The sequence below is a fragment of the Symphalangus syndactylus genome, chromosome 5 (assembly GCF_028878055.3).
Source record: "Symphalangus syndactylus isolate Jambi chromosome 5, NHGRI_mSymSyn1-v2.1_pri, whole genome shotgun sequence".
NCBI lineage: Eukaryota > Metazoa > Chordata > Mammalia > Primates > Hylobatidae > Symphalangus > Symphalangus syndactylus.
In genome coordinates this window covers 18545163-18571852 of record NC_072427.2, presented here as the reverse complement: position 1 = coordinate 18571852, position 26690 = coordinate 18545163, and the positions used below count along the sequence as shown (strand labels likewise).

The window sequence follows — 26690 nt, the reverse complement described above, 5'->3', positions numbered from 1 at the left end:
TGCAAGTGACTTTGAACCCAGCAATTTCACCTCTAGGAGTCTTAGAAAGATAATTCACTCATGTAAGCAAAAATATTTAGTTAAAGGTGTTTATTTCATTCATTCTAAAGGCAAAAATTTGTTCACCATTAAAGTTATATGCAGCAGTTAAAAAGAATATAGTAGAGCTATGTGTACTGATACATAAATATATCTAAGATATATTAAGTGACAACACAAGGCATTGAAAAATATATTGTAGTATTCTTATTCATGTAAAAATGTATATGTGGATACAGATGCAAATATATAGTGATACCATGTAACCTTGAAAATGCGTAGAAAAATGTCCAGAAAACCAACAAACCAGTGGCTTCCTCTATAGTATGTGAGTAATGACCAAAGAGAAAAATCCCACTTTTTGCTATATATATATACACACACACACATAAACACACACACACATATATATATTTCTATGCTGTTTGAAATTTTGTGACAATCATGTATCACACTTGAAAATTTAAAAATAGTAAAAAAAAAAAAGTGCAAATATAAGGAAACCAGTGGACCTAATTTAAGTTCTATTTATTCAAAAAATTAATATTTTTAAAAGAAAAATTACGTTTGTGATAGAACATCATAGACTGGTTTATTGAACTTGGTTTGTTGATTTAAAAAATAGAAGTCAGAAATATAGGAACATTTCTCTTGGTGAAAATTTTTCAATAACAGAGTCCTACAAATTGATGCTGGTGTGTATCTCATTTCATAATTTTAAACACAATCCAGAAGAGGTATTCCAGATTGAAAGCTCCAATTTTACAGACAGAAATTCAAGTGTCTTGGGTGTAAACTGTAATGCGCTTAAGTATTTGAGCAAAAAAGTGTCAGAAGGATATTAGTTGGTCACAGAGACTCCCCTGAGAAGAATCTTCAAAATTCTAACCAAGCAGCACAACCAATGTGGATGAAATTTATACTGCATTCTTCCAGGGTGGACTATTAATAAAATATTTCAAGAAGCCTGTGATACAACAAAGAGTATGACATTGGAAGTCAGAAGCCCTGGGCTCTAAATGTCACTTTTGACAAGCACTTAACACCCTGTGCACTTCAGTTTCCTCATCTTCAAAATAAGAGTGAAGCAACAGCCTGCCTAAAATGAGATTATGTATGTAAAAACCCATTGAGCATCAATAAGTGCAAAAGTATATACACAAAGTAGAGTAACTGTTCATTGTGTGTGTCTTTATATGCTACTGCGCAGCATAACAAACCTAATTTCCTTATTTCCCATAAAAATCCATGTTGATTTTCCTCCAAGGTGACCAATATCATTCTTTGGAGAGACCCTGTCTGGGGAAGGTAGTGGTCAAAACTTTCCCCAGTAAAAAATTATTGACAAATATGTCCAATGGTAAAACTTAGCCAGACATAAACTAGCCAGAAACAGTAATATGAACAATAAGAATAATGCTAATTAATTAATAATGAGTGCTGGCCACTGCATGTTACATACATCCCTTATTTAAGCTCTCTCCATTCCTGTGCAATAGAAACCTCTATCATCCCCATGTCACAGATGAAGATAAGGTACCTTGCCCAAGCACTGCATAAGAAATGTTAGCTACTGACCTAAGCTCTCAATGAGATAATTAAGGATTTTAAGGCTGAACCCTGAAAAAAGAGATGTAAGTAATAAGGCACAGGAAATATTCCAAGGAATGATTCCAGAAATAAAAATAAGTACTTGGAGGGAAACAGATCTTTGGATTGCACTGGGGAAGAGCCCACGGCTACCTTGGTACCTTCCACCAATCATTGCCCTTCCCTGCCCTATCACACACGATCACAAAGAGGAAGAGAGTTTGAAAAATCTGGGAGGCTGAAAGTGCTCATGCGGAATGAGCACTAATTAAAGAATGCAATCCTGGTTGCATTATTAAGACCGTTTCTCAGAAAAATGACCACTCCTGGTATACTAGGGATCAAGCTGGAGCAGAACGAGAATGTCACTATCTCCATAAAATTCCTTTTATACCCAAAGACCAGATGGGTTCTGAATGATTCCGGATTTTGTGTAGAGAGACCAGAGGTACCTGATCAACTCAGGTTTTAGGATATCCATGCCAAGGTCAACTACAAACCAGGAACTTACAGGAGAGGGTCAAGTGCCTATTCCAAAATCTGGCCAAGCCAGAGAAGTTCAGTGCCTGTGAACTCTGAACCTTCCCTATAAGCAGCTTCCTGATGATTCCCAAAATCCCTTTGCAGGGGGTGCCCTTGACCCCTTTCCCACCAATATTTTGTTAAACGCTTTTACTAATTTGCTTCACACGTTAGCAGAGCTGCCAGATTAAATACAGGATGCCTAGTTAAATTTGACTTTCAGTTAAACAACATTTTAAAAAATTATAATGATGTCCCAGATATTGCATGGAACATACTCGTACTAAAAATATGTTGGTTTTTTGTTTTTTTTTTTTTTGTCTAAAATTCAAATTTAGCAAGGTGTCCTGTATTTTTATTTGCAAAGTCTGGCAACTCTGGATTTCAGGCCTGTTGAGGAAGTTGACATTATGCTCCAGAACATCCTCCTTTTATCCGCTGGGCTTTCTGCACGCGTTCAGGCTCTCTCTCACTCCCTTTGCCTCTGCCTCATCCTAAAGAAGACTGATGAATTAGGGATACAATGCACAGAAAAAAACTTTCTTCTCTCTTCTCCTGTGCTCTTCCCAGTCTTCTCTCCCTGTTTCTCCTTAGCATCCTCCAGTGGGGTGAATGTGGCAGAGAGGGGACATGGCAGCCAGGATTTTCCCCTATAAACACAGCTCTGCTACCTTCTAGCTGTGGATCCCTGGGCAAGTCATTTTTCCTACTCAAGCCTGTTTTCTGGTGTGAAAATGGAAGGGATAACTATAATCACCTCCCAGGGCTGTTTGCCTGATCATAAGCACCTGGCATGCTTGTTAAAAATACAGATTCCTAGACTTGATGGCAAACCCAATGAATTAGACCAGAGGTCAACAAATTGTAGCTTGTCACTTGTTACTAGAAACAGAGTTTTACTGGCATATAACCATGCTCGTTAGTTCATTAGTTCCTTTTTTTTTTTTTTTTTTTTGAGACGGAGCCTCACTCTTGTCACCCAGGCTGGAGTGCAGTGGCAGGATCTCGGCTCACTGCAACCTCCACCTCCTGGGTTCAAGCAATTCTCCTCCTTCTGCCTCCCGAGTTGCCGGGATTACAGGCACGTGGCACCATGCCTGGCTGATTAGTTTCCATATTGTCTATGATTGCTTTCATAATGCATGGCCTGAGTTGAATAGTTACAGAAGAGATCACCTTAAAGTTGCAACTGGGGCCACCTGCAAAGACTAAAAGATTTACTATGTGATCTTTTACAGAATTGGGTGGCCTCTGACTTAGACTCAAAGGGTAGGAGAACCAGAAACATACGGTTTTGTTGTAGCGTTATCAAAATACTAATAATGCCTTAACACCAAACACAATTCAGTGTCAAAAGTTCCCAAATGTTTTCAAGTGATTTTTGAAAGTTGGATCCAGAAAAGGTCCACACATCACATTTAGTAATGTCTCCTAGTGTCTCTTAATCTATAGGATTCCCCTACCTTCTGCCCCAAATTTCCATTTATTTATTTATTTATTTATTTATTTATTTATTTATTGTTGATGATCCCAGGTCACTTGTCCCAAATATTTCTCACAGTCTGTTTATTTCACTGTGTCCCCATGGGTTATTTCACCTGTTCCACCATCTGCCGCATTTCCTATAATCAGGAACATTTGATGATACCTGACCAGGTATCCAGAGCTCTAATTAGATCTAGGTTCATAAATGGTGCTGTTTGCTTCCTTCTGTAACACAACACCAGCAAACTTCTTTGTGATGTTAAGACTGATCAGTGGATTCAATCTGATTATTATAAAGTTCCCTTTCACCTAGCAATTTTAGCAGCCACTGATGATCATTGCCCAGGTCCATTATTTCTTTAGTGGCTGCAAAAGGATGATATTGTAAATATAGTATTCCTTCAGCATATATTAGCTGGAAATCTTTTATAAATATAAAGTTCCTTTTATCAGCTATTTGGCTACACTGGAAACTGTTTATACAGGACAGGTAAGATAAATTCTTTCTCCTTATTTACTAGTTATTAGAATAATGAATTCATCCCATAGCATCCTCCAGAGGTGACCAATGAGAGGTTTGTTTTGGTTTGTTTTGGTTTTGGAAAGCATTACCAATGCTCGGTCTTTAAACACACACACACACACACACACACACACACACACGCACACTTGAAGTGTTTCATTCTATTGTAGTTAGTAGTTATTATTTCTGATGCCTGGAGTTTCATCTTTGGGAAATGAAAGCCTATGCCTGTGTCTTCTCAAATAATGCCAATAAATAGTCTTCATAGCATCCTTGCTTTCTGACATAAAATAATATTCTAGGCTCATCTTGTACATTTCCTACTCCAGTCTTTGAATCAGCCATATCTCCAGGGATTCCTGGATCCTTCTGGAGGGCAATGGAATTTAAAGACCACAACATGGATCACTGGAGTGCTCATCTTTACTGGGGTGGTTATTATTTCTAGGTCTTTGTTGTAAAAATAGCTAGGAAAAAAAATTCTTAAGAGAAAAAAACATGATTTCATATTGATTTTTCATATCAAATTTAGAATTACAGAGCTTTTACTTCTTTAATTTTATATTTGTGTTTTTCTCATGCAGAAAATCTTGATTCCTATTAACACTCATGATATTATCCGCTTTACCCTAATTTGTATAAATAATATACAGTATATTAGAGAGAGTTTCAAAATAACAGTTCAAATATTATTACTAATAAAATGATTACTGAAAACAACCTTCAACCTACAATCTTTGCAGCTCTTTCTGTCCTTAGAATCTACCTACTAGGGGCATATAGAAAACACAGCTCTGTTTTAAAGTCATTTGTAGTAACTCCTTTCTGTGTGGTGAAGCCACCGGTGTAATACACAATTAGGCTTATTTGTTTCATGTTTGCTTTTAATTTTTAGGACTTGCTTTGTTTTTTATTTTCTATTTTATTTAATGTTGCTCTATAATGATGTAAAAACTGAGACATTGTTTCAAAGTCAAAACCACAAAACAAGGTACATTCAAGGAAAATTTTGTCCCATCTCTGCTCAATCTCCTCACCCTATTCTCTTCCTCCTACAGATAACCATTTTTGTTTGGTTTTAGTTTATCTTTCCATTGTTTCTTACATAAGCAAATATGGATTTACATTCACTTCATCACTATCTTAGATAAAATGTGGCATACCATATCTGTTCTATTCTTGGCTTTTTTCACTGAAGTTCACTCATTCTTTTTATAGCTGTAGAGGATTCCACTGTGCTTAAAGATGCCACAGTTTCTCCCACCAACCTCCTATTAATAGGCACTTTGATTGTTTCCAGTCTTTTGTTATCGTCCATGGGGAAGTGCACTTTTTACATATACCTCCTGTTATCCATACACACCCTGAAGAGCAAGAGCCACTGTCCCATGGGATGAGGTCTAGAATTTCCATGCCATGTAATAGGCAGAGATACAGTACAGTGTCCATGCAAGTGGTTTCAAACCAGAATATGCAGAACATGAAGTCTATCCAGCGTGTACTCAGGCAAGGATAGTTTTGAGGGATTTTGCAGATGCACAACTCTCACATGGATTTTTTCTAAAATTAAATGCAGAGCCCCTGCGATCCATCAATCCCTTGTCCAGTTGCCCCCACTTCCAACACACACACATACACACACACACACACACACACACACACACCACTCTCAAAAAGGAAGGACAAATTTCTCATCCATTCTAAATCTCAGGAGTGAAACGCTACAGAGTACAATGGAAGGAACTGTATAAAATACTGGTACAGGTGTTGAAAATGAATCTCTAATGATTGGGGAAAAATCTATTTGCAAGTTGGATAGTTTTCAATTATTTTCAAACAACTGGAGCGGGACAAACTTAAAAGAATTATCAGCTGAGAGAAGATTGAAAGTTATTTTTGATAACAGTCCAATATGTGATTTTAGGAGTATAACTAGATAATAGTTCAAAGAATTGAGTTACATTTCAATAACAAAATTTCTTTCTTTTCCATCAATTTATCTTTCTTAGTTTAAAACAATATTCATTAATGAATACATGAACTAATTGAAAATATGAGATGCATTTCCATTAATATTTTACTTTTTATCTTTTATATTCATCAAAAATTGATATATTATTTTGTCGACACCTTTTTTGTGCATCACTAATAATTACACCTTAATTTCTAATTTCTGTGTATTACTAGTAATCATAATGATAACTCAAACCAAAAACACTTAACATCTAGAAATGCATGATCATTGGCCATTAAAAATTAAATTTAAATCTTCATACATATTTTCGTCACAGTAAATTATGATAGAGTGACCAATAAAAGGATTTCATGCATAAAAATATACAAAGATAAAATTCAGTGGGGTAACTGCAATGAAAATATAAATTCAAGGAACAGGAGCCATGTAAAACTGACTGTTTAAGAACTTGTTCATGTGTTTAATAGATGATGTACCAAATTGCTCTGGTACTTAAAGTTCATCAGATGTGTTAAAGGAATGATGTATTTTTAATGTCAATATTTACAATATTCTGGAAATGACATTGAATGCAACTACTTAAAATTGCTTTGGAGATTTTTGATGGTGACTTAAGATGTGCAAGGGACATATATATTTTTTCAACATTCTTATAGGAGCATAAACATTTCAAGACCACAGGTAAAGAGACTGAGCATTTAATGGTGCAAAGTTCAGAGTCCTGCTCCTCTTGTCTTTCCCCAAGGCTGTATCCTACCCCTCCTCAAGCCATCAGCTCTATATATACTGGGAGAATGGGACAGGAGGGGATCAAGAGCAGCAGTTCCACCTCCATCCCTGGGATGCCTAGCTGAAACCCCCAAACCATCTCTTTCATTCAAGTCCTTAGGGCTCACGCTTTGCCCCACTCCTCAGGGCCAGGAATAAGTGGTGCAGAAGGTGTTCAAAGTCTAGCGGCTACAAATTCTCAGGCTCCAGGTTCTACTTGGGGCAGAATGCCCCACACGGCAGTGTTCCACTCTGGGGAATCTCCTACCTCCCAACTCACCCAACCACAGCTGTCCCTTCTCTTCTAAGCCAGCCTTTCCTGAAAAGAGAATTGTCTTGCTCATTTCCATTGAGTGACTGCAATTTTTCTTCAGTTAGAGGGAACCCACCGCTTTGGGTTAAATAGAAACTCAGCTAAGTTCTACAAGGTTCTCAGGCTTCCGCGTCTAATTACAGAAGGAGCCAGCTGGCAGATTCCAAAAATCACAGAGAAGCCTGCTTCTCACTGAGAGGTTCAAATCATGTATCCTCACACAACTCCGATGAGGTATACAGGACACGAAGTAACCCATATTCCAGATAAAAAAACTGAGACCCAGCAAAGATGAGCAAGTGTGGATTCACAGGGCATAATATTTCTGGAACTAGTGGAGGGATTCAAGCTTCCTCTGTATTCCCTAATCTGCATGAGCTGAGTCATAAATGTTTGAAGTACATGAGAAAGCAACTCATCTACTTTGGAGGAGACAACTCTGAAGAGTGGTAAAACCTTGGCAACATATGTTAGTGATAAATGGTCTATCAGGAGATTATCATAAAGGGTGTCATTTATGGTAAGTGCCATTTTTTATTTATTAAAATTTAATCTTTCTTGATTGCTTGTCTATTCACATAGAAAAGTGGTTATGTGCATTAAGAAAACATGAAAAACTAAGTCTATGCCTTCATCATTCCCTGGGAAGTCTGGTTTCCCACATGCCCCAGTGGCCTTGGCCTGTTCCACCTTGGTTGGCTGTCTGAGGATGGCATCAGCTAGGGCTAGCAGTCACCTTGAACATGACCCCACTAGCAGTCCCAGCAGCCACCATAACAGTCTTTAAAATCATCAACTCTTGTTCCAGAGGGTTTAGGTATTTCACACGCATGGCTGCACATAATGGGTTAGCTACATGTAATATACATATGCACATCCATACACTGTGGGGAGGTGGTTTAGATGGACATGTGTGTGTGACAATGCATGTGCATCATGTGTACAGTCATAGATACAGACCTGGGCCTGTTAGTCCTGCCCTGATCATTCCCTGATCATATGGGGTTGGTGAAACTTCCCTTGGACATTTCCAGAAATAAATGGCCTAAATGGAGGAGGAAAGGTCCAAAGTCTTCCTCTAATGTGTTCTGTCTCCAAGCAGTAAAGAGAATGCTTTTGTTCTAAACTAGTTAATCAGAATGATATAGCCCTCCTTCCTGGAATGACCCCTTCTCACTGCCCTCCTTCTCCAACTGTTGGTCTCTCTTAATAATTCCTTCCCCACATATGTGACAGGCTGCCAGAATCTTAGAAACAGCAGCCTGGCCTTCAGAAACTCTCCCCTAGTTCCAACCTTTCGTCCTCCTCCCCCGCTCTACTCTCTCCTCACTGTCTAAGAGTATTCTGAGTTGTGGATACTGGACGCTGTATTTTGAACCAGTTCTTTGGCTCTCTTCTCAACCACCTAATCATTTGTTAGGCATATCTCTTTGGTGGTTCAGCCTACTTTTTCTCCAGATGTCATCTGGATTCCTGGTATATCTTTGTGGGGGTGGGGAGCAGCCCTACCCTGTAACTGTACGTTGCCCAGCTCCTCAAATCCAAGTTTCTCAGAATCCAGGGCTTGAAAGAAAAGATTCAACACTAAAGCTGTAGCTAACAAACACACAGGGTTGGAAGTTACCCAGCCTACTTGCAGACATAGAAACCTTGGCCAGAAAAGCAATGACTTGTCCAAGTCACTAAGAATAGTAAATGAAACAGAACTGAAGTACCACAGAGTCTTGTTATTGTTTGTAATGTAAACGTACTACTGGACTATAGCATACATACACAAAGGCAAACAAATCACAAATATACAGATTGAGTCTCATGAAGTCTACATTTTGGTTCTGAGGATGAAGCTCTGAATTTTTTATCTTGCCCAGATTCCTATCTAAGGGGTTTGGGGAGTATGCCCTACAAACCACAAATTCTCATCACATGGGTTTTATTTAACCCTATATATCATTAATTATTTTCCAATCTGACTTTGGCATAACAAGGGAAAAAGTTAAAATGTTTTACCCCAAAATATATTTCCTTGCCATACCTTGAAATTGCCCTGCAAAGTCTCTTGTGGGAAAAATCCACATTATATGGAGAATCTCCTTTCCCCTTTGTTTTCCTTCCTTTCTTTCCAGATCCGGGAGATGATCAACTAAGAGCCAGATACTCCTTTAGGGTGATGATAAGAAACATTTTACAACCTGCTCGCTCTCTGAAGTCTGCTTTCTGAAAGATTCCTCTGCACAATACAACGTGGTCTCCACAATCCTTTATCTTAACCTGAACATTCCTTCCCATTGATCCAGATCTTCAGATAAATTCAACCAATTGTCAACCAGAAAATGTTTAAATATACCTATAGCCTGGAACCCACCCCCACCTCCCCGCGTTGACTTGTCCTGCCTTTCTGAACCAAACAAATATATTTCCTAAATGTATTTGATTGATGTCTCATGCCTCCCTAAAAGTATATAAAACCAAGCTGTACCCCGACCACATTGGGCACATGTTCTCAGGACCTCATGAGGGCTTTGTCTGGCCATGGCCATCGTCACTCATATTTGGCTCAGAATAAATCTCTTAAAATATTTTACAGGCCAGGTGCAGTGGCTCACACCTATAATCCCAGCACTTTGGGAGGCCAAGGCAGGCAAATCATGAGGTCAAGACATAGAGATCATCCTGGCCAACATGGCGAAACACTGTCTCTACTAAAAATACAAAAATTAGCTGGGCGTGGTGGCACACACCTGTAGTCCCAACTACTCAGGAGGCTGAGGCAGGAGAATTGTTTGAACCTGAGAGGCAGAGGTTGCAGTGAGCCGAGATCGCACCACTGCACTCCAGCCTGGTGACAGAGTGAGACTCTGTCTCAAAGAAAAAAAAAGAAAGAAAGGAAAGAAAAAAAAAAAAAAATATATATATATATATATATTACAGAGTTTGACTCTGTTCATCGACAGTTCTATAGTTTTCCTTCTTTTTACCCTGGTGTATATAGACTTTGAGTCACCTGGTAGAACTCTGTGTTCTCCCCAGTTTGTGTGGGTGCGTGCCTTAGGGATATGTTAGTTTGGATATGCTTTTGATTTCTGATCTACAATACATGAGTGTGCACTCAAAAATACATGTCCATCTGTGGCCTCGTCCCAGTTATGGAAACTCCACAGATGCAAGCTTTATACAAGAGATTATGACTTTTCTACAGTGACATCAGACTTCTGACTTATCAAGTCAGAATTGCTTGCCTTCTTTTTGCCTCTCCTCTTCCCAGTAAAGCAGGGCAGACTATTATCTAGCTTCTTATAGACAAACTGGAGATCTCAGCCCCGGGTCTAGTAGGTGCTTGAGATTCTTTGGAGGGAAAATGCAGTGAAAACTCACAAAGACATCATTATAGTATTGCTCCCTCAGAGCAGGGCTTTCTGACAGTTTACGCAAACAGCATCCATTTAGCGGAATCTCAGTGGAACGGCTGTCTCAGTCTGAGCCTCTAGCCCCAGGATTAGGAAAAACCCTTGGAGTCTTCCAAAAATACAAGGAGTTGAGAGCCAAGCTGTTTAGCAGTGTGAGCCTAGAGGATAAATAGGCCCATTGTGATTCTCCCCAGCTCTCTTACCTAGAGCTGCATCTGCCAGGAGCAAAGTTCTGAGGGAAGCCCCAGGAACACATGTCTTTTATAACTTATTTTGTTTTCCTCTTTCTTAATCCTGCCTAAATTCTAGCACTCTTTCTGAGACCTCATTGTCCTTTACTGCCCCCAAGCAATGTATTTTTTTATAGAGCAGACATTTCAACTCCAAAGATGTGAGCTGAAACATAATTTGGCCCTTATTTCCTTTCGCAAATGGCTACACCGAGGCCTCCTGGCTGCACCAGTATCTTCTAGTGGAAACAAACTTTAAGATGATGTTAAAAGAGCTCAAGTCACTCAACAAAGCTGGAGGTCTGAACCAAGCTCAGATCCATGGATCCATCAGTCAGGGCACATATTGCAGGTTGGACAGATCAGCCAGAAAGGCACAGCTGTAGCTAGAGGTAATATCTACTACTTCCAAACCACTCCAAATTAACCATTCTAGCTGGAGGGAGACCCGAGCCTTTGGGCCCCCCTTTTGTTTTATTAACTGCCAACAGAAAATGCCAGAAGTAGCTGGAGAGTGAGCCCAAAAAGGGGACCAGGAACACTTTGCATATTTTAATTTCTTCAGTAAACAATACATAGCACAGCAGAAACCTACTACTGATGGCCACATCCCCAGGCAAACGGTAGTCGGATGCACATCATGGGAGATGACATAAAGAATATACAAGTCCTTCGTAGGCTACAGCCTGCCTTATCTAGCTTCTCTGAGCTGGAGCTGAATTTCCCATCTGTCCATTGACTGGCCGCTGGAGGGGCTTTGATAAGGGCAAGGAGAAGGTGGACACAATTAGCCTTTTCACACACCTAAAGCTTTCTTGGGAATTGAATGCACTCTTCATCCAATGGAAAATGGGATTTTTCTTTGAGTCATGAAAAAAGACCCTTTAATTCTAAAGGAAGGATGCTCAGTGCCTCAGAGGAGAGAGCTCACAGATCACTTGCAGGACCACAGACATGAAACAGTTGATAATGTCCTTTATCTTCATTTAAAAGTGGGGATTCAACTTGGAAAAAATAACAGGGTTAAATTCTCAAGGAAGTCTGAGGTTGGGTGGTAACAGCAGTCAAAGCACTCTGGAAACTGCAAGGTGATTCATCAAAAAAAGAAGTACCACCACTCTTTTTAAGCACCACAGGTTTCTAGTTGGGCCTTCCCCTGAGAAATGCCAGGAAAGGGGTATCTATTAACCCAGCCACACAGCCCTGGCAAGGCCTAGAGGCATCTTTAACATCCTGGGATGGAGACAGCCAGGGGGAAGGTCTGGCACCAAGAGAAACCAGGAACCAGAGTGAAAAGAGCACTGGATTGAGACTCAGGTCATCTGGGTTCTTGTCCCAGTTCTACTAGTGTGCCACCCTGTGGTTCTGGCAGCCCATGCTTTCTTTTGGTCTCAATATTCACACTTGGAATAATAACATAGTTGGACCAGAGTTTTGCTAAGATTCCTCTCTGCTCAAAAATTGCATGAGATTGTTGAAAACATAATTTTCTCATCTGAATCAGGACATCAAGAACACCGAACAAAAGCTCAACTCAAGTCCCTTCCTAACATCTGCAGCATCAGCAGCCTGACTTTACAGAGGGTGTATGTGTGTGTGTGTGTGCTGTAGGCAGTGAAGGAGAGCATGGGCCAGAATTCAGGAGCTCCAGGGCCCTGCCTTAGTTGGCATCGTACCTCCTGGCTCACCTCTGGCCTCCTGTGTTCTCATCTGCATAATTGGTAGGGTGAGAAAAAGAGTTCCACTAGTTGACCTTTAGGTATCATCCAGTTCCAAAATTGGATGATTTGGTCAAGTAGAGACTGGATAGCTTTTGGATGCCCCTCCTGGCCCTGTGAGAAGGTTAGTGCTCTGGGGTCCACTTCGTTCCACACAGCCTGCTACTCTACAACTGGGTCCCGGGGTGCCTCTCGGCAGTGAAGGGTGTAGGCCAAGGGCAGGTTCAGATGAAAGAGATGGAGGAGCTGTACCTCCATGCAGCATCTGGCATTCCAGGCCATAATCTGAGGCCTGCAGCTGTGGGCTGCTCCATCTCTCTTTATAAACAAGCCCTGTCTCTTGGCTTCTCCTTCAAGGTCAAAAGGCAGGAGAGGACTGCTCTGAGGATGAACCTACAAGAACGTCTTAAATATGAAGCCAGAAATCACAGTTGGAGAGTTGTTATTCAAAGGCATTCCTCCTCTGTTACACACATTCCTGTTTCCAAAAAATATAGAAGGGGACCACGGTGAAACCCCGTCTCTACTAAAACTACAAAAAATTAGCCGGGCGTGGTGGCGGGCGCCTGTAGTCCCAGCTACTCGGAGAGGCTGAGACGGGAGAATGGCGTGAACCCGGGAGGCGGAGCTTGCAGTGAGCCGAGACTGCGCCACTGCACTCCAGCCTGGGCGACAGAGTGAGACTCCGTCTCAAAAAAAAAAAAAAAAAAAAAAAAAAAAAAAAAAAAAAATAGAAGGGGAATTTGAGCAAGTGGACTTCTTGTTTGTAGGCTAATGAAACTGGGATAAAGTATCTTTCTCAGGGTCACCCAGTGGGTCCCCAAAAGGTCGAGCCAGGCTGAGTGCTGGGGTAGGTAATCCCCAAGGGTAGAGCCCTCATCTTAATTTATCTGGAGATCTGGTCTCCACCATAACAGAGGTAGAAAGAGATGCCTTCAGCATTCCAAGTTTAGGAGTCGAGTTGGGCCAAGTTTTTGTCCCAGTGAACAGGGATACAAAACAACAACTTATTGCATGTTTATGCTGTGCTAGGATAAATGCTAAATGAATTGAAATGCACTGCTTCACTCAATCCTCCTAAAACACATTGGCTCTGAAAACTACTATTATTGACAGCATTGTATTGAGAAAGGAAGAAAGGAAGGAGGAAAGTGGGGAGGAGGGAGAGAGGGAGAAAGGGAGAGAGGAAGGGAAAATGGAAAGGAAGAAGTTAAGCATCTTATTCAAAAATGCTTGAGACAGAAAGATCCAAGTCTTATACCCAAATTATTCTGATTCCAAAATCAATGTTCTTATTCACCACCAAGTTAAAGTTCTTATACATTCTAAATTGAAAAAAGACTCATTAGTAAAAAGAAGTCCCATCACAAGACTAGGGCAACATTCTCAGTGAGCAGTCCTGGATGGCACAACCAGAAAGATTCCCTCCCCTCCTCCATCATCTTCCCTGTAGCTCCCACAACGCCGTTCCTTGAAGACCTGAGCCCCACTGCATTCCAGGCACCTTTTATCATCCTGTTCTAGGGGCTTTCTCTGCTCTGAGGCACTATATTTCTTCAGATCATCAGAAAGCAAAATGCTAAGGCAACTGAGAGTTCTAAGATTAATTACTATTTAAGGCATGTAAATTGATGGGTTAGGGTGGCAGATTTCGGATAATGTGATAGAAATCCTATAAATTTGATTTATATAAAACACTCAGAAAACACTCAGAAAAGCTGAAGGGGAATTTTCATTCAGAAATATCTAAATCAGCAGATTCAATGAAGTAAGATGGGAACCTACACCAGCCCAGAGAGTGCTCATAAAGATGACATCAGAAAATATCTATGTTCTTCCATAGACAGATTGGAAAAAAGCAGCCAGTCATGGACTTTGCTTCCTGTGTCTTTCTCTTGCAGCTTTTCTCTGCATAATGTCCAGTCCCACTCTTGTAGAAATGGCACTGATAATTTCTCACCTCATCAGCTAGGCTCCGGACGGCAAGGCCTCCCTGACGAGGACAAGCCTTCACTACTGAACACCTAGGTCCCAGATAATCTGTTCAACTGCGGCAGCATTTGTCATCATAATTTTCAAAATACATTAGCCTTGATTATTTGGAAATCTATTTCCCGTTAACATCTCTTTCTCTAAGATCATGGTCTTGGGCAGACAAAGAGAGAGGCAGAGAATGATGATGAAATTACAGAAAGAAGTCAGAGTAGAGATGAGAAGGAAGAAGGGAGAGAAGAAGCAACAGGCTCTACGTGGTGACATTATTTAGGTCTTAGAATGAAGCCAACATTAGAAATAATTCCTAAACCTGGAAAACAAAAATTTTATTATAAAGACAGTACATTGCCTTTTTGCTTAAGGTAGAGAGTTTTCTGTCACAGCTGAAAAAATCCCAAGAAAACACTAGAAAATTCGACTCTCAAGTTAGTTTCTATTTCTAGAAATAAAATGTCTATTTCTAGAAATGAACCAAAGAAAAAAGATTCAGAGAGATCCCAGAGGCCCACGTAAAAACCGACATGCCCAGCTAGGATGAAGCTACAATAAGCCTCCTCTCACCCCGACTCCCCCTTGCTCCTTCCCCACCCTACATGCCTGCACCCACATGCCAGAGCTTCACTGGCCATAAAGCCTCACAGGACACAGTTCACAGTGTGGGCTCTGAGACCAGTGTCTGAACTAAAAGCTTTCCTTGGAGGGCTGCATTTGCCCCGGTGCCAGGATTCTTTAGCCGGATGCTTCTGCCTGGAGATCTACTTTCCATTAGGGCTAGGCACAAGTGGCAGGAAGAGAGGAGGCAGCACTAATCAGAGGAACTAGCTAAGGCTCAAGAGAGGTGGGCACCAGCCTAGAAATAGCAGAACCCACATCATCGCCAGACAGGAGGCGGTGTCACAATTCTTGTAGTCATATGAATTTCTCATGAGTCATTTGTCCCAAAAGAATTGCGGAAGCAACGGGACTTGACCAGCTTTGAAGATAAGATGCAGACCAAGAAGTCCCATCACGAGACTAGGGCAACATTCTCAGTGAGCAGTCCTGGATGGCACAACCAGAAAGATTCCCTCCCCTCCTCCATCATCTTCCCTGTAGCTCCCACAACCCCTTTCCTTGAAGACCTGAGCCCCACTGCATTCCAGGCACCTTTTATCATCCTGTTCTAGGGGCTTGCTCTGCTCTGAGGCACTATATTTCTTCAGATCATCAGAAAGCAAAATGCTAAGGCAACTGAGAGTTCTAAGATTCATTACTATTTAATGGGCAGATTTCTTCTCTCTGGATAAATCTCCAGTTAAGAACTCAGAGGATTGGGACTAAGAACAGAAAACCAAACTCCCTAAACTAATGAGGACATGCGATACCATGTACATTCACAGGCATCTTACACAGGGGACTGTATTAGTTTTCCCCAAAAGGCCAGTCTTAATGATCTTGGATCACAAGACTTGGGATAGCAATGAGAAGGGGGGAACCACATTCCACAATTTCAAAACCATTAAACTACATTGGTGTTTGACTTTGGGCAAGTCCCAGTGGGTTTTAGAATACTCTCTACTTATAGACATCTTCACTGCAACCAGACCTTCTCCACAACCTCTGTGATGGCTGGAAAACACTCGCATGCCAAGAGGGGTGAACAAAGCTTGTCTTGTGCTCTCCTTGTGTACCCTGGACATGGAAATAAACAAATATGTGTCCTTAGGTTCCTTAGAAATACCAAGTTTGTTTGGGTGGGGAGATATCCCAGCATGCTGCTTTAAAGGACCTGTCTATGACCAAGACATGCCCAGCTAGAATGAAACTACAATAAGCATTTTTTTTTTTTTTTTGAGACGGAGTCTTGCTCTGTCACCAGGCTGGAATGCAGTGGTGCAATCTCAGCTCACTGCAACCTCAGCTTCTGGGGTTCAAGTGATTCTCCTGCCTCAGCCTCCCAAGTAGCTGGGATTACAGGCACGTGCCACCACGCCCAGCTAATTTTTTTTTTTATTTTAGTAGAGATGGGGTTTCACCATGTTGGACAAGATGGTCTTGATCTCCTGACCTCATGATCCATTTGCCTCGGCCTCCCAAAGCGCTTGGATTACAGGAGTGAGCCACCGTGCCCGGCCACAATAAGCCTTTTTATATGGGCCTCTGGGATCTCTCTGAATCTTTTTTCTTAGGTTCATCTCACCCCTGAAATCCCAGCATGCTGCTGTGAAGGATGAGTCTATGACCAAGTCTCTGAGCAGATTTCCAGACCAAGGCACACTCACGACCAGGTGCCCTTGCAGACTTGTGTGTAGGGCATGGGTATTATTCTTTTAAGCTTCAGCTAAACCCTTCTGGAATTAAGACATATCTTGTATGTGTGAGTGGCAGGGTGGCCCATATGTAACCAGAAAAAGAATGACTATCCTTGTCAGTTTGAAATATAACCAGACACTTCTCATCTTTACCCTGATTCCCAGCTGGGACTCCACAGAGCACACAGATGCAGAAGAGAGAAGCCAACTGTGTTGAGATGGGTTAATATTTTAGAAGAAAAGCTAATTTGCTTGTTTATTCATTTCTACAGAGGGAGAACTCAGATAAGTGAAAGTGGAGTATCCTATGGAGAAAGATGAATGATGCTTTCCTCCTCAGCCCTCAAGTATCAAAATGACGGGGGAAACTAGAAAGGGTCCCTAAAAGCAGTAAAGAACTAAAACTTGATGAGGTAACCCTACCCAATAGTTAGAAGACCACAGCGAGGGATATCCCAGTGCTTGGAGTATATTTCTATGATGGTAACAATGTAATGAAAAAGAAAATTCTTGCCAAATGACAAGAGTAATAGCTTCTCTCTACCCCATGACACATGTTGTGAAACTAAGAGACATTGCCTTGACATGCATTGAGACCCTGGGATAAATATGCTCTAAAACTCCAAGGAAAGTATAGCATCACAGGTAGAAATCTTCTCCTTTATCACAAAAGGAAAACTGGAGAGGGTTATGAGCATCCCAAAATAATTCTTTACTTTGTCGTAGCAGGTCTCTCTTGTGCATCTAAATGGTGATTTGCTTGAAACATAACCTTATCAGGAGGTTACCATATTATGCATAAAACAACAGGTTACCTATTTGTTTTCTGGGAAATATATGAAAGTATACCACAAATAAATGCAATGTTACACAGTGATATTGAGGTTAAATATAACCATCATATCTGAGATGTGGTCCAGAGACATCCTGTTTCTTGCTAATAGCATCCCAAGACTGGATGAGGTCAGTCTGTGGATTCCATTCACAAAGGCAGACAGGAAATTTAGGATTATCTTCAAACTCAACTCTTCACTCAAACTCCTGTCGAAAAACCTTTGTTCAGTCTCAGCACTCTGCATGCATTCTCCCCACCTCTATTATCTATACACAGACACCATGCGTGGTCCCTCCTTCCAACATGCGTGAGCCCCAGGAACCCTGGCTCACTGAAGTTAAGCCTCCACCTCAGCCAAGGAAGGAAGCCACACAGGAAGATTTACTCTCATGCCCCCAAAATTTCCCATGCCCATCCCCATTTCCAGTGACAACACTCAAAAAAAAAAAAGCAGCAGAAGTTGCTGTGCCTTCATGCACAATCAGCAAAGACATGAACAACCACCCCAATACATCTACTGCTCCTGATCCAGCCATGCAAATCAGCCCACACATGGGACAACTGGGTCACCCAGTGAGTCCTTTTCTTACTTCCACTTCCTGCCAACTGGTGTCTGTGGAAAGATGCTGAGGCTAACTGATAAAGGCAGAATTTCAGACATAATTCAACCTGGATTTAAATCCTGGCTCCACTATTTTCTATTTCTGAGTTTAAACATCAGCGATCTCATCCCCAAAGTGGAACCATAATAATGTCTTCATGAGAACAGTATAAATTAAACAAATTAATGTACTCAAAGCCCCTATCAAAGTGCCTGGCTAGAGCAGGTATTCAGCAGATGGGCAAATGGGAGAAGGAAGGGCCTTAAGATGCTCTGAATGGCCAGCACAAGTCAGAGATTAAGGGACTTTCTAAGAAGATGCTCCCCAAATATGAATCCACATCCATGTTCACTTTCTGATGCCGTCTCAGTGATGTCAGAGGGAGATGAAACCTGTGCTGACCATCAAGCAGACAAGTTATCCTTCCAATGCCACAGCCACCTGGTTTTCTCTCTTTGCTTTCTGTCATTAAGAAGTTTGTGAGTATTTCTTTATTGGGACTCAGAATTTTCAGATATGATTTCATCCATGCAGTAAGTTTTAGCTGAGTCATGAAAGACCTCCTTGGAGAAACTGAAATATTTCGTATTCCTTAAGCAATGCAATTGCTTTGATGTCCCTATCTAAACTACACACACACACAACACTAACTACCACCACCACCAACACCACCACTGTTACTACCACCAAGTACTTCTTTTTCTCCTCTCTGCTTTCCTTCTCTCTTAAGAACCTATCACTCTTGAATTTACTATATACTTTACTTTATCTTTATTTTTTTATCTCCCACAGTAAGGGCAGTGATTTTTGTCTGTTTTACTCATAGTTGTATCACTGGCACAAACAATAACTGAGGATACATGGATAAAATGACTGTATGCCCCAATTTACCAAGAAAGGTCTAAATTTATGCCTGTAGCTCCTATTTAATTATTAATAACTTCCCTTTTCATTCTCAGAAGGGTCCAACTTTAGACAATCAAACACACACAGTTGATTAATATTAAATATTTGTTGAAATTAATTAATAAATTTGACCAATTTGATATTTTAATGCAACCTGTCAGTTCCTAAAACCAAGAGTTTGAACCTGATGTGACTGAAATACATACAGTATTTTAAAAGCATGAAATGAGATTAATTAATCTTCTATAATGGTTCTGCTTGCAAAATTCTCATAAGGCTGCCAAGCATGTTTGTTCTGATATACCCTAGCTATACACAGTTGTTAGTACTGAAAATCTTAAACTTTCATGCTGTTATTAGGAGCAGTGTCAAGAAGAGAAACCTATAAAACTGATCCTGAGAGAACCTGGGAGGCTATGCTTAATTTACCTCCCTAACCAAATTATGAGAGAAATGACTGAAACTGTAAAAGCCTTCCTTCCCATGCACCTGCCCATGAGACTGCAGTATCCGGATAATACTGTATATTAGAAACCAGAAGCTTCTCACTTCAAAACTGACTTAACTACCGCACGTCAGTGTTTGGAAGCAGCCTCTGGCCTGTGGAAAGCCTCTCAAGATGGCAAGCAAGACTTGTGTCTTCTTAGTTTGGGCTGGATCTTTAAGGCTGAGTAGGTGAATTCTGTGGTACTGTTTTCCCAAGTGGACCATTTCCCAAATAGAAGAAAAAAGCCCCCAAGCAAAAAGTGGAAGGAAGCCATCCAATGCAGGCTGACGAGCAAGGCAAGACAGATGGAACTTCAACTGACTCTGCAGTATGTCCATCTCCCTGCCAGAAATTACCATAGAAATTAAAATGGGGAGGGCAAAAGCCTCCCTGCAAGCACTGGGGGATCTGACTCAGTCATGGAGGATCTCTAATGACCATCCCGAGCATCAAGTCTGTTAGACCACGTTTTATCTGAGGTCAACAGGGAGACCTCCAGTTCTTAGACCCTCTAGTCTGTGCAATTAGGGCATTCTTATTTCCTTACAGGGAGTCTCCTATGGAGTATAGGCACCCAAAGAGTGCTCAAAACTCAAGGTCACACCTCCTGAAATGCAAGAAAGCAGCCAAACCATCGTCCATGCAGAGCCTCGAGCCTCCAGCCTCCACCACACGCACAGGTCTGGACAGAAGCCCTGGCAGCCACGTGAACTCCAGCGGCTCTCCCGGCTGTGCACCTAATTTTAGCAGATTATGGCCCGCCACCCCCCACCATGCTGTCTCCCCATGAGACATCCCAAGCACATCAATGGCTTTGGCAGGAAACTTCCATGGAAGTTAAATGATGCCCCACAGTGGGAGGCAAGGAAAGAGAGGTTGGAAGCAGGCCCCGGCCCATGGAAGTGCCTCTCCAAAGCCTGCAAGCTGTCAGTCTGTGTGTGGACTGCCCTGCCCAGCCCCCTGGCCCCAGAAATCAAATCCAGACTCACTGTGGAAGCTGTCGTTGCTGCTAGCCTCTGCCGCTGCCACACCACGCTGAACGGGCCCTTCTGGCATGGCCCTTCCTGACAGTGAATGAGGGGAGAGAGTGGGGAGGGGGAGAGAGAAGAAAAGGGATGAAGGGAGAGGAAGGAAGCATGGGAGGATGAAAGAAGGGAGGATGAGGAAAGCAGGGGGATCTTTAACTGAATGGCATGTCTCTCCTGGGCACAGCCTCAAACATTTGTCCTGCGTCATTAGGGAGGACAGAGGAAGACCGCAGCAACCCACCTTCAAGACCCTCACTCTGGAGTCCATCCAGGAACGCAATGCACTCGGGGCTCAGCCAGCACATCATAACACCACTCCCAGCACATGACACCCAGCTGTCTTCCTCTGTGGGACACCAAGACGCAATGGGCTTCCCTCCACAGGCTTGGTTCTACTCCCAGCAGGAGCCTCCCAGCCAACCTACTGCTTGGAGAGGAAGTGGGTTCTATCTAGAATCTTCAACCCCTTAGGTCAAAGAAACAGCGCTTTCTCCAAAGCTTCTGAGAGCATTATTGCTCTTAGTGTGCCCCGCAGAAAATCCCTGAATTCACCACTGCTTTTAGGGCTACCCAGATTCCCTCTCCTTTCCTTCCTGATTTAGAAAGGTTAGCTCACTGAATGTCAGCAGTGTGGAGCCTCAGCCCTCCTCCTCCTTGCTGTCCACGGAGTTAGCATTTGTGTTCTCCATCACCACTCAGGAAAAAAGCTCCTAAGCAAGGCCTTTCCCTTGAAAGGCCTCTTGAGAAGTGAGGGCGCGGGGGGCGGTGTGAGGAGGGACTCACAGTAACTTAGCAATGGCATTTCTCAAGTGCTTCCAAGTCAAGGGCTGTGTGCAAGAGACAAGAGACACAGTCCCTGCTCTCAATCGAGTCAGAGGCAGAGAAGCAGCACTGGAATGACCTGGAGGAGAGGCATATTCATGGAGCAACATGTCCCTGTGCACAAACTCATAAGGTGGGGCTGAAAAGACCATCCAGTGAAGACAATGAAATGGGGATTGCTGAGTGCTGATGGCAGCGAGGGATGAACAGAGAGAAAGAATGAAAAGGGAGATGAAAGAAAGGACAGATGGGCAGCTGGGAAGAGGAGGTGTGATGGACTGAACTGTGTGCCCCCCAACACATGCTCATTATGGGGAAGTCCTAACCCCAAGTTCTTCAGAATATGACTGTATTTGGAGAGAGATCCTTAAAAGAGGTAACTAAGGTTCAATGGGGTCTGTAGGGTGGACCCTAATCCAATAGGACTGGGGTTCTTATAAGAAGAGATTAGGACACAAACCACACAGACGGGTGACCACGTGGGGAGACAGTGAGCAGGCAGCCATGTGCAAGACACAGAGCGAGGCCTCCAAACGAATGAACCCTGATGGCACCCTGGTCTTGAACTTCCAGCCTCCAGAACAGTGAGAAAATCAGATTCTGTTGTTGAAGCCCCCAGTCTGTGGAGCGCTGCTATGGCAGCCTGAACAAATGAACACAGAGGGCCTCATGCAAAGGTGGAAATGAGCAACTGGCACTGGGCCACTGGGGACAGACTGGCTGGGATGGAGCCAAGGGGGCTTCTTGTGGAAGGTCAGGAAGGAGACTGGCAGGGGCTTGAGGACCTAGTAGGCCAGGGCAAGAAATTTATATTTTGGTGAAATGAAGATTTACTCACTCAAGGCTCCAAAAAAACAGGAGGGATGAAGAAGTTTGAGGAGCCCCGGGGGAAGAGCTCCAAGCCTGAAGGTGTGTGCGCAGATTCAGGTTTTGGACTCACCAGGCATGGACCAGGGCAGCTCCTGCCAACATGCAAAGAAAAAGTGGCACTGAGGTGCTATAAGGAAAGACATAGCAGGCTGGTGATAAAGAGACAGGTTCAGAAATGACTCCCCTTTGGGACGCTCCCAAGAGAGTTTTCACGGATGCTAACGGTTGCTGAGGTGCTAGCACTCAGAGAAGCAGGAGGAGGCCATGGTGAGTTTTATTTAAAACATGCCGTGTTTCAATCTCCAGTGAATTCCCCAGGGGAGGCTTACAGATTAAGCAATCAAAGAGAGAAGAAGTGGAGGCTGCAAATGTAAATTTCAAACAGATTCTGTGTAAAAGTAAAAAGGAGTTATAACCACGTGAGTGCATGAGGTTTGCAAAGCAGATGTCTAAAATAGCAGCACCCAAACTTAAAATGAGAGGAAGGAGAGAAACCAATGGAACAGGGAAAGAATGACCAGGAATGGGTATAACTTGTGGAACAAAGCATTACTGAGGCGTTCAGCAAGAATACTATGCAGCATTGGCAGTTGCAGGGGGTGCGGGGGAAAGGGGAAATTATTAATAACGTCATTCAACAATAGTTCAGGAAGGGTTAGACTTGAAGTAAGAAATTTAAATTTGGTCATGAGAGATAATTAGTAACCCCAAAACTGCAGATTCAATTCAGTGGTAAGATCAGAAGCCCAAAAAATTAAGACAGAAGATGCAAAGTACTTATTTCAGTATTCAGGCAAAGTTAGAAGGGACAGAAAGGTCAAATGAAGATTTTTCTTTAATGTAGGGTGGATTGTGGATTTTAGAGTTGAAAGGAGGGAGAAATGCCTCAAGAAAGCCTTCAGAGCAAGATAAACACAGTCACAGGGAGAGACAAGAGACAGGGCAGGTGACAGGTATTGAGGTATGAGCGAAGTGGGAAAGGATTCAGGCTGTGAATGTGTAGATATGCAGAAGATGAATTTGGCCTAATATTTCATAGCATCATGAAAATATATACTTGACACAGTTACTTCATGTGCATAATTATGAGTCCTTAAATTGCTCTACCACTTTGCACTTATCTAAGCAATCTCTGTTGTAGAGTTGGCTTTTAGGATCTCAGAATTAGAGAAAAGCAAAACTTTGAGATCATCTACTGAAACCTCATGTCCAGCAGAGGCATCTGTATAATGTGGTTCTATGGATTTTCTAGAAACCCATTGGGGATGGAGAACCCACTATCTTGTAGGATGGTCTGTTCCATTTTCACACAATAAGGGTAACTTCCTGCAGCACTGTGCTTCACCACCCTCAGGTGTCAACTATCTCTAGTGTTTTCCAATCTTGCCACCCCTGTGGGTGAGGAACACGTTGCAGAGCCCACTCATTGCACCAAAATAATGGAGGACAACCCCTCCACACGTCTCTGTACTGAAACCTGGCTTTGTGATCTCTGATTGTTCCAAATTAGGGTCCTTGAGCATCATCCCAGATCAGTCATTCACTGAGAAGAACACCTGTCTCCCGGTTTATGTCATTTAATGAACATTTATGAAATGTCTACCATATATCATGTATAGTCCTACGTACAAGGGTTATATAATCGGTGAAATAAGGCATGAATACTGCCCTTAAAGAACTTCTAAGCTACTGTGAATGATTATGTGTCAATCAAAGTTCTTGAGAACACATTTTCACAATAAACATTAAAACAATTACTTCTTGCAACACATTTCAAGGCAATAGGACAATACTCCTCAACTCTGAGCACCACCTCCCTTGCTTCTAATATTCCTTCCTCGCCCTTCAGTTTCACTGAATCTGTGTTACATTTTACAGACTACAATCACCTCAAATCACGTTGCTGCTGCTTGCTTTAAGATTATACTGGAGAGCCCAAAAATCTCTAAATTAAATTATCTTTGCTTGCTGCATTGACTAGGCTTGGGTCATGCTGTTTTCCTCCTTTGCCTTGAATGGCCTTGCCACAGAGCCTTATTAGAAAAATAAATCGTGGAACTCAATTATTACAAGCTCACACTTCTACTTAACCTCATGAAGACTGTGCTGTGCTGGTGTGCTCTTTAAACATTCTATTCACAAGTAAACTCTCATCCCTTGAAAAACCTAACTTAACCAGAACACCAAACCCAATTCCACCCCTCATTTATCGTACAGTCTGGGGAATGATCACTAATCTCTCTGAGCTTTAATTTACTTGTCTGTAAATAGGGAGAATCATGCCAGCCCATTGACCTCATAGCACTTTGATGGTGATTAGAGAGGAGCACTGAATTCACAGGAAGGGAGACCAATGTTCTTGTCTTCACTCTACCACTAACTAGGTGTGTGATCTTGAGGAACATCTGCTCGCTCTCGCTCTCTCTCTGGCTGGCATTCAATGTATTCACCTATCAAATAAGTGGGTTTGAAAGATGACCTCCAACTTCGTTTCTGGTCAGGATTTCAAAAGACTGCCAGTGTAGATCCTTACCCAAATTTCATCCAGACGTTTATCAAGGTCTCTCACAGAATACTTACAAAACAGTTGGGTGGAGTAATAAAAATGCATAGACCATATCCAAAGAATGTTGATAATTGAATCAACGTCTGCTTGGGAGCAGAACTCTAGCAGCAAACCCTGATCTTGGGCTGTTCAACTTTTCAAAAAGTAAAAAAATATATATATATGCTTCAAGATCCTGCTGCTACATTGATAAAAGTTGGCTCAGAGATGATGGCATAGAGCTGGCAGGGAAAGCTGTATCTAGACTACCAAACACCTTGGCAGTGTGTAATAGGGAATGAAATCTACCCAGAAACAAGGCACTTTTGCTGTATACAAGTTGTAAGAAAAGAAGAAAAAATCCAACTGTTTAGTTGAAATGTGGGGGAAAGGCCAGTAGAAGATAATTCAGAATTTGGGGATGCTAGTCTCATTTATGTGATGGGTAAAGTAATCCAGTAATGCAGATCCACCTGGCAGACCTCTTTCTCTGAATATGATCCTTCAACACAGGGGCACTCAATAAACTCAATATCTATGTCATATTAGAATCCCTCCACTTGTGTGAATCCAAGGTTAGAGCATGCCTAACAGCATCCAGCAGAATCCCTGAATTGAAAGCACTGCTCAAGATGACATGTGCCAGAACAGGACACAAGTGCCACCAATCCTCTTTTCTACTTTCATGGCAGATGTCACTAGCTGATCACCACTTTTTCACTGATCCTAGATGCAACCAGCAAATTCTTCTCATCACTCCACTCTGGGCAATCACCAATCAGAACAGGCACTTGAAATCTATTAATATGTACCCTCCCTGGGGCATATAATACTAGGTATCAAGGCAATAAGATTCGCAAGCAACAAAAGGACTCATTTTTAGGTGTGAAAGCAATTCAGTGACATGGAAAGCATTAGGGGCTATAATAAAGTGGCTCCCAACATTTGAAAATGAAGAAAATACAATTGGCCTCTTTACGATCAGCAGAAAATGAATGAAAACATGGATGTATATCCAAGGTTGTCTGAAAAATCTTGAGTGGCTCTTAGGCTATCAAGGCTGCATTGTGTCCTGATTGATGCAGATGAAGAAATAATGTATCTCTCAGACGGGGCACTGGCTGGTCCTGGAGGCCTGGGAAAGAATGAGCCTTAGAACTGGATGGTGGAGATGTTCACGCCTTCCTGGCTCTGGACAAGGGAGAGAGGAGGATTTAGGCAAAACACATGGAGTATTTCTGAACCTGCTGAGAAGCCAGAAACCCTGTTGTTAGGCTTTCTTAGCTGGATGTCATTGATTATTTGACTCTTCTAACATCCTTGCTCTGATTTCTTCCTCTTTAAGCAACTTTCACATTATGATCCGGCTTCCCATATGGACTAGCTTACTGAGAACAAATGCTTTGATCCTGTGGCCTTTGAATAATGTGATTCTCTGTGTGCATTAATAAATTTCCTTTTGGTGCTAACTCCATTCTTATCGGTATTTTAATTATTGTGAGACCTTCTCCAGTCCTCTGCACTGATAAGCAGATGTCAGATGTCAGGGCCATTGGCAGGGAATCAGATCCAGCTGGCTTTTCCTTGGTGATACCAATGCATCTTTCAGATACACATACTCAAGAGTCCCCACATACTGACCATTGGTTCCCAGTGAGTGGGAACCAATGAGGATTCATGTAAGAAGATTTAGGCAAGTGGGGACATTATTATTTTCCCATTACAAACATCTAATATAGTAT

The 26690-nt window shown here is 42.0% G+C and overlaps 1 protein-coding gene across 6 annotated transcripts in view; it reads right to left on the bottom strand.

The window, feature by feature from the left end:
- The window catches only part of NTRK3 (neurotrophic receptor tyrosine kinase 3), a 561369-nt gene that overhangs the window by 14360 nt on the left and 520319 nt on the right, over window positions 1-26690 (bottom strand). For 3 of the 6 annotated variants that reach the window (XM_055277323.2, XM_063640134.1, XM_063640133.1), the window contains one exon: window positions 20673-20747. The exons of the other annotated variants lie outside the window; for them this stretch is intronic. In XM_055277323.2, coding sequence (XP_055133298.2) covers window positions 20673-20747 — 75 coding nt within the window. The remainder of the gene's footprint in view (window positions 1-20672; window positions 20748-26690) is intronic. 6 annotated transcript variants of the gene reach the window in all.